The 12,634-nt window shown below is 35.8% G+C and overlaps 1 protein-coding gene across 3 annotated transcripts in view; it reads right to left on the bottom strand.

Annotated features, from left to right (window-relative positions):
• Rab3gap2 (RAB3 GTPase activating non-catalytic protein subunit 2) overlaps positions 1 to 12,634 on the bottom strand; it is a 103,747-nt gene that overhangs the window by 46,342 nt on the left and 44,771 nt on the right. For 2 of the 3 annotated variants that reach the window (XM_077802831.1, XM_077802833.1), the window contains exons 8-9: positions 4,668 to 4,767; positions 2,017 to 2,115 (exon numbers count right to left, since the gene is read on the bottom strand). In XM_077802831.1, coding sequence (XP_077658957.1) covers positions 2,017 to 2,115; positions 4,668 to 4,767 — 199 coding nt within the window. The remainder of the gene's footprint in view (positions 1 to 2,016; positions 2,116 to 4,667; positions 4,768 to 12,634) is intronic. The other variant, XM_077802832.1, reaches the window with a different exon arrangement.

Below are 12,634 nucleotides of genomic sequence, written 5' to 3'. Positions count from 1 at the left end.
AAACACCAATGTTAAGTATCTCTGGGTAGTTGGATCTAAGATTTTTTTCCTTTTCTCTTTATATATTTGTATATGAATTTTTAACAAGTACATATGCACTAAAAGAAAAAATACAAATATATTTTTAAATAGTAGCTTTTTCTCCACCCCCATTATTACTGTATTAATTCAGAAACTCATTACTTTTCAGTTTCTTTACTAGTCTTGACCCCTCCATTCCAGCCTCTAAACTGCCACCAATGTGATTTCTCTAATGGGCAAATGTAATAATGTTATTCTTTTGCTTAGAATTCTTAGATAACTCTCAATGTAGCTAGGAAAAAGCTGTAAGTGAAAAAAATTAGATATTCTCTGCATAGTATATTATGCCCTTCAAAAATCTGATTCCTCTCTACATATCTGACTTAGTTATCCTAGGCTCTCATTGTTTCCCCAGCACAGTATGCTCTTTGACCCCCTCTACCAATGTGCATTTGGCTAGAATGCCTCCTTAGGGTTTGCTTTCTTGGTCAAGTCCTACTCATTTTTTCAATCTCAGATTAAAGTCAGTCCTCTTCCCTGATTCCCACAATGCTAGCAGTTTTGTGCTCTACGCCCACTGTAGTTGATCCTTTTGTCTATTATATCAAGCACTGTGTTATAATACAGCTACTATTCTCGTGTTTCTTCCAACTAGGCTCAGGCTTCCAGACAGCAAAGACCCTGACTTTTCATATCTATATTTCTGATTCCTAACACAGTAAGCCCTCAAATATTGGTTGCAAGAACAAATCTGCTTTTACCTATATTCTTCTAATTTAAGGGCTAAAATGATAGTGGTCTTTAACTATCACAATTAGCAATTTGAACAATTTTCTGTGAATAGGACAAACAATAAAAATAAACAAGCAAAGATACAATAATATCCACCAGGTCATCATAACCATTTCCATGTGACTGTCACTTTCATAATCTGAATTAACTTTTATACTCAATGCCAGGTATTAGAACTTGGTGATTTCAATGCATTACCTTATTCAGCCCTCATGACAACTCCATGAAGTGCATCCCATTATCACCACCTTTCTACGAGTGGGCAAACTGAAGCATAAAGATCCCCAGTAACCTGTCCAAGGTCACATAATTATTTACCATTACCCTATGTGTGTACACGCATGCATACTCACACACTGGTTGAAATGGTTTTCCTAACAAAAATCATGTAACATTTCAACAAGGAAATTACCCATAATTTCAGTATGATACCACTTGTTATGGTTTGGATGTGAGATGTCCCCCCAAACCTCTTGTGTGCGAGAGGGTTCAGAGGGGAAATGACTAGGTTGTGAGAACCTTAACCCAATCAGTTGACTAATCCCCTGGTGGCATTAACTGAGTGGAAACTGGAGGCACAAGGGATGTGGGTTTGGGATACATGTTTGTATTTTGCAATTGGAGTTTCTCTCTCTGCTTTCTGATCATCATGTGGGCTGCTTCCCTCTACCACACTCTTCCTCCATGATGTTCAGCCTCACCTTGAGCCCTGAGGAATGGAGTCTGCTGTTTATGGATTGAGACTTCTGAAACTGTGAGTCCCTAAATAAACTTTTCCTCCTCTACAATGGTGCTGGTTGGCCTTTAGTCACAGCAGCGAAAAAGCTCACTAAAACACCACTCACAATTTCTTCGTACTTTCTTTTGGGCTATTATTCACATTTTATATAGTTGTTTAAGGGTTACATTTTCAAAAGACTGATTTATATGGTCATTATATGGACCAAAACTGTCTGTGGAAAAATTATGTCAAAGAGTGAGTTACTCAAAACTTTCACTAAGGGCATAAGGGCATAATTACCTTTTTTTTTAAAACTGCTACTATTTGTTCAAGACTACGATTGGAATCTGAACTTTCAAATGTCTCATTAAAGGCATGCATTTTTTTCACAGAAGTATAAATGTCCATTTCTAAGAAATGAAATACTTTAATCAAAAGTATAATAAGTAAATTCCAAAAGAATCTGAACTAGTAATGCTTACCAATACTAGCATGATCAATAATAGTGTCAATGTCTTGCAGACCCCACTTCTTATAAGCTAATGGTGGTGGTTGTATGTTCTCATTGCCTGATGCTGCAGCTGCCAGAAATAAAAATTAGTCAATTCAAACAATTATAACGGATAAAATGAAGCTTTAACAAAAACCATTAAATATACAATCACTTATTATTCTAATATTTTGACTAATAATGAAGCAAAGTAATGAAATGGCATAAAATGAGATTTATTCTCACCACAACAACACGTAAAAATGCAAACACTTGAAAGACTAAGTTGGCTGTCACACAAGACAATCAAGCTTTGGAATATCTAAGTAATTAGAGAAAATGATTAAAAATCTACTGAAAATCAAGGTAAATTCATGCTGCACTTCATGCCAAGTAAACAATTATTTTCACTTGAGAAAGAGGGGAAAATCTGGGAACAGCATGTTTTGTTTTACTCACTGAAAAACTATAAACCTGATATACTTGGCAGAGCTCACATACAGCATGGATTCTATCTAGGTAAATAAGACTAGACTTGACAGATATGTTAATAATAAAAGCGTTGTCAGAAAAATTAACAAAATGCCAATCTTTAACCTCCGTCTTTCTACCTAATAAGTAATTAAAGGAAAAGCAACCATTAACAACCCATGCTATAAGTTCATGCAAAAGGTCCCAGTTATCAGTAAATATTACACATCAGAATGCTGCTAAATTCTGGTTGTTAATTCTGTGAAGAAAAGTACACTTCAACAAAAGGAAAATATAGTCCTCTAAACACTGCAGATTTGCTAGGAAGGCCAACAAAAGGCAATTTTCTTAAAATCTGAAATAAATGCCACAACAATTTGTGACTAAGTAATCAGAATTCTTACTACAGCAATTTACAATAATAGAGCACTAAATGTTTAATTCCTTACTTTCTAGAAGGTGAAATGACTTTATGATCTTATACACAGTAAATAAGAATTCAAAAAACGATGAGAAATTCAATGGCCAACAATACTAATTATAACATAATTGTCTATTTCTACTTTATTTCATTTTTTAAAGCAGTACTGGGTATTGAACACAGTGCCTTGTGCAGGTTAAGCAACTGCTCTGACACTGAGTTATTTGCTCAGCCCCCTTTTTCAAGTTCTATTTTTTGAGACAGGGTCTCATTAAGTTGCCCAGACCAGCCTTGAAATTGCAATCCTTTCGTCTCAGGCTCCCACATAGCTGAGATTACAATATGCACCACAATACCCAGATTCTAATTTATTAACAGAATTCTTACCTACAGAAAATTATCAGACTCTTTGGGCATAAATACTAATGATGACATTTTAAATGTTCTCAAAATAATGATTATGGTGGATCAAATTTTAAAATTTTAGAGGTTATGAAAATAAGCATAAAAATTAAAAATTATTCTGACCCAATAAAATGTACATATCATTAAAAAGAACGATAAAACCAAGACTTCTGAAATTTATCAATCACAACCTGATAAAAGAGACAAAGAAAAATTTTCTATTGCAATATAAAATGGTACATTTTTGCCCTAGAAGAAATTATTTTGCATCTTTTGGTTTGGATTTAGAAATGACTTTTATGAAGTAGCAAACATATTCTAATGAAACTGTTTTTAGGGAGTAATTTCAAACATTTAGGAGTTAAAATAAAAACGGCTAAAGTTCTTCTATCCAATCTCTAAAAGAAAGATTAAACAAACTCTACTTCTGGTATTTTCACTGAATTTAAGACTTTTCTTCCTCATATTTTAACATCTCTAAAATCGAGAGATGTATCTTTCAATAGCACTATTTTTGTTCCTAGAGATAATAGTGCACCTTACAATCAATGGTACAATAGTGAAAAACAAGATCCTCTTCCTAAGATATAATAGCATTATAATGTAAACTATAGGGAGAGAAAGTAAGAATTCTTTATTATTTGTGCAGTTTTCATCATATGTATGTATGTATGTATGTGTGTGTGTATATATAATGTGTATGTGTATATATACATATATATACACACACACTTATATACATATATATGTATATACATATATATGCATATATATACATATATATGTATATGTATATATGCCTCTAGCTTTTTTCTATTTGTAACTATTCAAAGTTAGCGAAAAGAGTCTGATGCTGACTCTGCTAGGCCCTGCATTTCTGTGGGGAAAGTGTCTCCTGCACACACTATGCCCTCAGAAAGGAAGGAAATAATGTAGAATCACAGGATTATAGTGTATTGACCCTAAAGCTGCTGACCTACTGAGAAATTTGCCAGATGCAACCAAATTCCTGACCCAATGCTGATTGTAATACAGGGCAAATCTGTCTCCTAACTAAGATATGTTGCTGGGTCAGTGAAGAAAGCCTACTTATTCCTGTGCTGGCCACTCTACACTGCCTCCAAAGAACACCATTCGGCCCTTGACTTAATCTTTCTAAGCTCTCTACCTATCAATGCACTCCATAACTAGAGAAGCAGGCTTTTCCTTAAATCAAGATACAAAATCGTTCTTGTTTTTTGTTTGTTTGTTTTGTTTTCTTTTAAGAAGACATACTAATTCTGAAAGCAGCTCACATTAAATAAAGCAACATCACATTAGTTAAATATTTCTTGCCAAAAGTTTACCTTTTGCTACTTGGTTTCGACAAGCACGAAGAGACTGAAAGAGGCTAAATCCATCAATAGTCACAATGGCAGCTGGATATAAGATACTCAACTCTTCATTCTATTTTAGAAATAAAAAGAACAAAATAAATTTTCTTAAATAGAAATGGAAACTGAACATGTCTAGTTAAAACCTGAATGTCATAAATAACGTAAAGCAAAAACACTTTGACTCATCAGTCAACTACTCAACACACAAATAATAAAAATAAATGGAAAATTAATTTCAGAATATCTTTTGGCCAAATACTTAAAATTCCTCTCAAATATGAGCTTTTGTATATTCTGGAACATGGTCTCAGAATAGACACTAAAAATAATGTTTTCCATTTCATAAAAATTAAATATAATTACTCCATAGATACAGGCAATACAGAATGAAGAAAATGCACTTAAAATCTCAAAACATATCCCAATAATTTTCTCAAATATATTTTTTACACATTTGCATAAAACTACCACACAGTCTTTTAATTTTTTTTTTTTATTTTTAGGTTTTGGTACTGGGGATTAAAACCAGGGGTGCTTAACCACTGAGTCACATCTTCAGGCATTTTTTATATTTTATTTAGAGACAGAGTCTTGCTGAGCTGCTTAGGACCTTGCTGAGCTGCTTAGGGACTCACTAAGTTCCTGAGGCTGGCTTTTAACTCCTGATCCTTCTGCCTCAGCCTCCCAAGCTAATGGTATGACAGGCGGATGCCACCACACCAGGCTACCACATAGTCTTCTATAACAGATATTTTACTATGTAATAATATGACAATGCTATTTTCCCTTTTAATAAGTAAACAAATCATTTAATCATTTTTTTTTTTTTTTTGCCAAGGCTCCAGTTTTCCTTTTTTTTTTTTTTTTGAGATGGGTTCTCACTATGGTAACCATGGTGGCCTCAAACTCCTAAGCTCAAGCAATCCTCCAGCCTCAGCCTCCCAAGTAGCTGGAACTACAGGTGTAGGACACTACGCCTAGCTATGTACCCAAATTTGTTTAACCAATTCTTGTTAGTGAACATTCAATTTAGCTTCCTGCTTCCACTCTTGCTGTCTATAACCCACATGCCACACAGCTATCATCATCTTCATAAGACACAGCAGATCAAACTACTCTCCTATCCTTCTTTATCCTTTATGATTAACTATGGCTTGAAGCCTGCTTTATTTGATATGAGGATGGAAACCCCTGCTTGCTTCTGCAGTCCATGTGAGTGGTATGTTTTTTTCCGAATCTTTCATCTTCAGTCTGTGGATGTCTTTTCCTAAGGGATGAGTCTCTTAGAGGCAGCATATTGTTGGGTCTTTTTTTAATCCAATCTGCCACTCGATGTCTTTTGATTGATGAGTTTAGGACATTAACATTCAGGGTTATTATTGAGACATGATTTATTATTTTTTTTAAGAGAGAGTGAGAGAGAGAAAGAGAATTTTTAATATATTTTTTTTTTTAGTTATCGGCGGACACAACATCTTTGTATGTGGTGCTGAGGATCGAACCCGGGCCGCACGCATGCCAGGCGAGCGCGCTACCGCTTGAGCCACATCCTCAGCCCCAAGACATGATTTATATTCCTGATAATTTTTGTTTATTTTTAGTTTTGAACTTGACTTGGTTTCTCCTTTGATTGGTTTTTCCTCTAGTGTAATATCTCCCTTTACTGATTTTCATTGTTGTTTTTAATTTTCTCCTTATGGAATATTTTGCAGAGGATGTTCTAGAGTTCAGGCTTTCTAGTTGTAAATTATTTTAACTTTTGTTTATCATGGAATGTTTTTATTTCATCATCAAATATGAAGCTTAATTTTGCTGGATATAAGATTCTTGGTTGACATCCATTTTCTTTCAGAGTTTGGTATATGTTGCTCCAGGAACTTCTACCTTTGAGAGTCTGGGATGAAAAAATCTGCTGAAATCAGAATTGGTTTCCCCCTATATGTAATCTGAAACTTTTCTCTTATGGCTTTTAAAATTCTATTTTTATTCTGTATACCAGGCTTTTTCATTACAATGTGGTTGGTGTGGATCTGCTGTGATTTTGTATATTTGGTGTCCCATAAGCCTCCTGTATTTGATTTTCCAATTCATTCTTCATGTGTGAAAATTTTTCTGTTATTATTTCATTGAATAGATTGTCCATTCCTTTGGTTTGGAACTCTATGTCTTCCTCTATCCCAATAATTCTTAAATTTAGTCTTTTCATGTTATCCCGTAATTCTTGAATGTTCTGCTTATGGTTTTCTTACCATCCATAATGTGTGGTCAACTTTATTTTCAAGATTATATATTTTGTCTTCACTGTCTTCCAAATGATCTAGTCTGTGCTCGCTTCGGCAGCACATATACCAAGTGATCTAGTCTGTTGGCAATGCTTTGTATTGAGTTTTTAATTTGGCTTATTGTTTTATTTTAAGGGTTTCTGTTTATTTGTTTTTCCCCAGAACCTCCATCTCCTTATTGAAGTAATCTCTTTTTGCTTCTTGTATTTGCTTATGTAGCTCTTTATTGAAATGATCTTTTGCTGCCTGTATTTGTTCTCTTATATCATTCTTTAATTCACAGAAAATTTTAATTATGTATATCCTGAACTCCTCCTCTGTCACTTATTCTGCTGTGCTGGCCATGGATTCTAATAATGAAGTATCTTGGTTTATTTGGGGCATTTTCTCCCTTTGTTTTTTCACATTGTTTGTGTGTCTTCCCTCCTAGCACTGTGGATCTGAGGCATTACAGTTTTTACCCTATAGGCTTATAGTGTCCCTGCAGGGTTGTTCTCCTTTAAGGGGGAGAACAATATTAACAGATCCCAATATACAGCATTAAACCAAATAGCTCCTGTTAAGATGTTTACGGTTTTGCACAATGTTTATGGTTTTGTTATACGGAAAATTCAATTTTTATCTACAATATTAATAGTAGGTTTGCAAAAGGGTCTACAGTGTCCAATGGCAGACAAAGACCGGGGAGTAAGGTGTAGGATGAAATGTTGAGGTAGTAGGAAGTGAGGATATAGAGTTATTAGATCACAAGAAGCATGAAAGAGGAATCTAAAGAAGATGAGTAGTAGCAGAAAAAAGAGAAAAGAATCTTGGGGGAGACAAGTGGGAAGACAATAGAGAATACAGAAAACAAACAAAAATTAAGAAAAATGTAAAAATAGGAGACAAAAGAATATACAACACAACTGTAATATACTATTCAGACATCCTGGTCCTCAGTAGCCTAATTAATGAAAAGTACTTGGTTTCACAAATGTTGGAGATGTGAGAGTGGGAGGAGAAAGAGAGAGAAAAAAAATCTTGAAGGAAGATACAAGGATTGTTTTTGTTGGAGATCAGTATCTTTCCTGTTTCCCTTCTCATTCAACAGGTGGGGTATCTCTACCCTCAGGTTGGTAAAGGTTATTAAGGTGGGATGGTTGGTCTTGGGGGCGGAGCTCCCGAGGTGGGGTATAGCACTTGCCAGGCCCTGATGGGAGATTGTACCATAAGGACCCTTTTGGGGGCCCACTGGTATGATGTGGACACCTGGCCTATCTCCTTATATCACCTGTAGACCTCCAATTCCTGGTCTCTAATTTAGTCTCTAAACTGTTTCTCACTCCCCCAATCAGGAACCTTTCTCTCCAGAGGTCTTGTGGGCTGCATACCTGTCAAGGAGAGCTATTTTGTACTGGGCAGTTCAAGACCAAGTTTTGTGAGCTATGGACCAGCCACGTAGCCACAAGCACTGTGCTGGGTTAGCAGCGGCCAGAGAGAGGGGGGAGTTGGGGACATTAGGTACCTTGATTTTGCTTTTAAGTTCTAGCCTGAGTCCCAAGCTGGGAGTTTCCCCTACTAAAGATGGCGACAAACGTGTACCAAGATGGAGGCGGCTACTTTTAGTGATGGGATGTCGGGTCAGATGGGGCCAGGTGGTGGCATTAGGTTGTGTATTCAGAGATGCAGCTCTGTGGAGAGTACAGTGTTGTGGTTGGTGACTATCTCCAGACCCTGTGTGGTGTCCCCAGGTGCAGGCTACCATGTGTAGGAGACTATGACAGTGGTTGCAGTGCCCCAAAATGGGAGGCTACTGGGGGAACACCACATTGGTAGATGGAGGTCCACATGTGAATGGAGGCTGGAGGTTCTGAGCATGGGCTGTGGCTGGGTGTGCTGTGTGGGAACAGGGGCCAGGAGTCCCGCGCTGATGCTGAGGCCTGGAGACCTGCAATACAAGGTGCTGGGATTCCTGCGTGGGAGCAGCTATTGGGGTTCTCTAATCACTCACAGAGAAACAGTATTCCCGCTACTTGAATCCCAGGTCCTAGAGCCTGCCTCTAGCCTGCCATCTTGGGTCCCCTGGCAAGCTCTTAGATTATTAAGGCTCAACATATTCTCATGATTTTTGGCCAATTATAGTTTTTCTTTGGAAGTGTACCTTGCCTCTTTTCCTATTAGACTATTAGGGTACTTGTACTTTTAAGAGAAAGTTTAGGGCCACAAGAAACAGGAGTCAGGGGTAAGGGAACTGGCATGCCTACTCACATGATGGTCCACTGAGCATGGTGCAGGGAAGGAGCTAGAAGACAGAAAGGTCCTCACCACCAGCAAGTAAACTATCTCCAAAGCCAGAATCTTCCTTAAGAAAATACTGACATAAATGCCAAAGGCTCAAAAATACTGTGTAAAGTGTTTTTGTTGTTTTTTCAAAAGACACAGAAGTAGTTTCTTTGACATTCCAGAAATAAACCTCATTTTTGGAATCTTCCCCTGCAATGACTCTCTGTTGCCCTTAAAATGCAATTTTTGCCCCCAGAACTGAGTTAAAAATCTGCACCTGTGATCTCTGATAGACCTGGAAGTACACTGTGAGGAAGCAAACAGCAAGTTTTTGATAGACATATAGAAACTGATGTGTCAGATTCAGAGATGCTTATGTACCATACAGAGTAACAACAAGACTTCCTTCTCTGTGTTCAATAAAAATTATTTTTCAGTTAAAAGATTAGTTTTTTGTTTGTATAGCTAATCACAAGCATCTAAATATGAGTTATATTTTTTTATCAGTTTCACAAATGAATATCATAGACAGCCAAATTTAGAGCATTTAAAGGATCTTCACTATACAGTCAATTTGGAGAAAAATGGAAAACAGTTCTTTGTATCATAATCTTAGATTTCCAAATGCTCTTTGTTGCTGTCAACAGTTTCACTTATATCTCCTCATGATGAATACTTAAGTCTAGACTTAAGTCTTCAGCAATACTTTTATTTTCCTATACCCTTTACTTAAGAGAATTCATTATCCATGACTTCAGTCATCAATCACCATTTTAACCTCTGTGCTTACATACTAGCTTTGCATCATTACATGATACTAGTGTCTTCATTTTGTTTCCAACCACTGCCTCAAATTCAACATGCCCAGACCACAGTTAACAACCTTTATTTATTGTCACAAGCTTCCATGGGTTGCATGTGGGTCACCACGCATCAAAGCCTAGTGGATAGAAACATCTGGTGTTTGGGGATGACCAGTGGACATTTCCTCTGGTCAATTTCCCAGGAACACTGTGAATTTTTATCCTGCTCTGCCATGTCCTACACAGCACCTGAGATGGCTAATCAACCTGCTGACTGCAAGACATCAGAAAGCAAGACCCGCCCTTGAAACCTTATCCCTGCCTTTGATGTAACCCCTTAAATAAACCATGGGAACCATCTTTCCTTTGTCTAGTTCCAGCTCTTGTGTGGACTGGATGTATCAGGAGCTCCACTTTTATAAATATATTTATATATATTTATATAAATTTATATTATATATAAAAATATATATAAAAATATATATAAATATATATATAAATAATATATATAAACATATTTATAAATATATTTATATATTTATCTATACTATTTGATTTTGTTTTTCATTAATCATTTTAGACTTTTAAGTTTTCAGGTGGCTTATACCCTTCTCAGCAGGTAGAATAACCCCCCAATGAGACGCTGGCTATCACCCCCATTAATTTATGGCAAAAGCAGTCACCTCTAGTTAATGGCACTTCTAAGAATGATAATCTTAGAGCTATGTTTGACTCATTTCTCTTTTTAATACTCTACATTTCTAGATAATAACCAAGTATTGTCAATTGTTCCTTCAAAATTATTTTTGTACTGATCCTTTCTTTTTTCCCATAGCAATACTACTCTTGGTTCCCAACACTCAACATTTATTATAGATAACCTAAAAAAAAGCCAGATAACCTAGGCTTCCCAATTCCAGTCTCTAACAATTCCAATTCATTCTGAAGAAACAGTCCTTCAAAATCACTTTAATTATATCACTTCCTTTTCATAAATCTTTAGGGGCTTCTCTCAACTCCTGGATCAATTCTGATTTTGACATAGCTTTCAAATTTATGCAAAATTTGGCTGCTCTCTTTATTCCAGAGACAGTTTCTCATTATTTCCTATCATGATTTCTTTGTTGTTGCATACATGGTTTTACATGCAAATCTTCCTTCATTTTTCTCTTGATTACTTGACATAGTGCCCCTGTTTCCATTTAAAATTCAAGTTAAATTCTATGCCCATTTTCAAGGCTTAATTCAAATCTCACCTCCTCAGAGAAATTTGCTCTTATTGTCCTAGTCTTAATTGAGCCCTGCCCCCAATCAAAACTTGTACAGAATTTATTTTGTCCTATAAATCAGCAAATAGGTGTATCTTTATATCATTAATTCATTCTTCAGTATTAACAGATATTAATCTAGACTCTCTTACTAGATGAAATCTCTTTTATAGCTTCCATCTTTCTATCATACAATTTAAGTTCAAATATACATATAATTTGTTCACTTGAAATCTTGTGGAAGTCAAGAAATACAAAAAAGAAAAAGGCATGCTATATCTCCAGCAATTAAAGAAATGCAAATGAAAACTACTCTAAGATTTCATCTCACTCCTGTCAGAATGGCAATCATCAAGAATACAGGCAATAATAAAAGTTGGGGAGGATGTTGTACTCATACATTGCTGGTGGGACTGTAAACTGGTGCAACCACTATGGAAAGCAGTATGGAGTTTCCTCAGAAAATTGAGAATGAAACCACCATTTGACCCAGCTATCCCACTCCTTAGTTTATACCCAAAGGACTTAAAATCAGCATACTATAGTGACACAGCCACATCAATATTTATGGCTCAATTCATAACAGGTAGGCTATGGAACTAACCTAGATGTCCCTCAACAGATGAATGGATAAAGAAAATGTGGTTTATATACTCAATGAAATATTACTCAGCTGTAAAGAACAGTGAAATTATGGCATTTGCCAGTAAATGGTTGGAGTTGGAGCATATCATGCTAAGCAAAATAAGCCAATCCCACAACACCAAGGGCCAAATGTTTTCTCTAATATATGGATTCTAATTCACAATAAGGCGGGGGAGGGGAGCACTAGGGAAGAACAGTGTTACTTTAGGTTAGGTAGAGTGAAGTAATGGGAGGGAAGGAGTGAAATGTGGGGATAGGAAGTTAGTAGAATGAATCAGACATTATTACTGTATGTATATATGTGACTACGTGACCAATATGATTCTGCAACATGAAAATGAGAAATTATATCAGAAAAATTAGAAATTATATCACATCTATGTATATAAAGGGTATAAATGCATTCTACTGTCATGTATTAAATTAAATTTTAAAAATTTTTAACGAAAGAAAGGCATGCTATATACTTTTGACTATCTTTACTGCAAACCAAATAAAAGCATATTGGCTTAAGCTCTACAATTATATTTTGATTGTGAGAAAACCAAGATCTCACAAGGAACCTAGGAAGAAGTGAAAGTCTCACACTGAACAATAAATCTTCCAATAAATAGAAAAAAACACATTTTCCTCTATAAAAACTTAACAACCTTTGCTTAAAAAAAAAAAAATTAACT

This window comes from Urocitellus parryii, chromosome 9 (genome assembly GCF_045843805.1).
Source record: "Urocitellus parryii isolate mUroPar1 chromosome 9, mUroPar1.hap1, whole genome shotgun sequence".
In the NCBI taxonomy this organism is placed as follows: domain Eukaryota; kingdom Metazoa; phylum Chordata; class Mammalia; order Rodentia; family Sciuridae; genus Urocitellus; species Urocitellus parryii.
The sequence above is the reverse complement of the archived record's forward strand: the minus strand, read 5'-3'. Positions and strand labels throughout refer to the sequence as shown.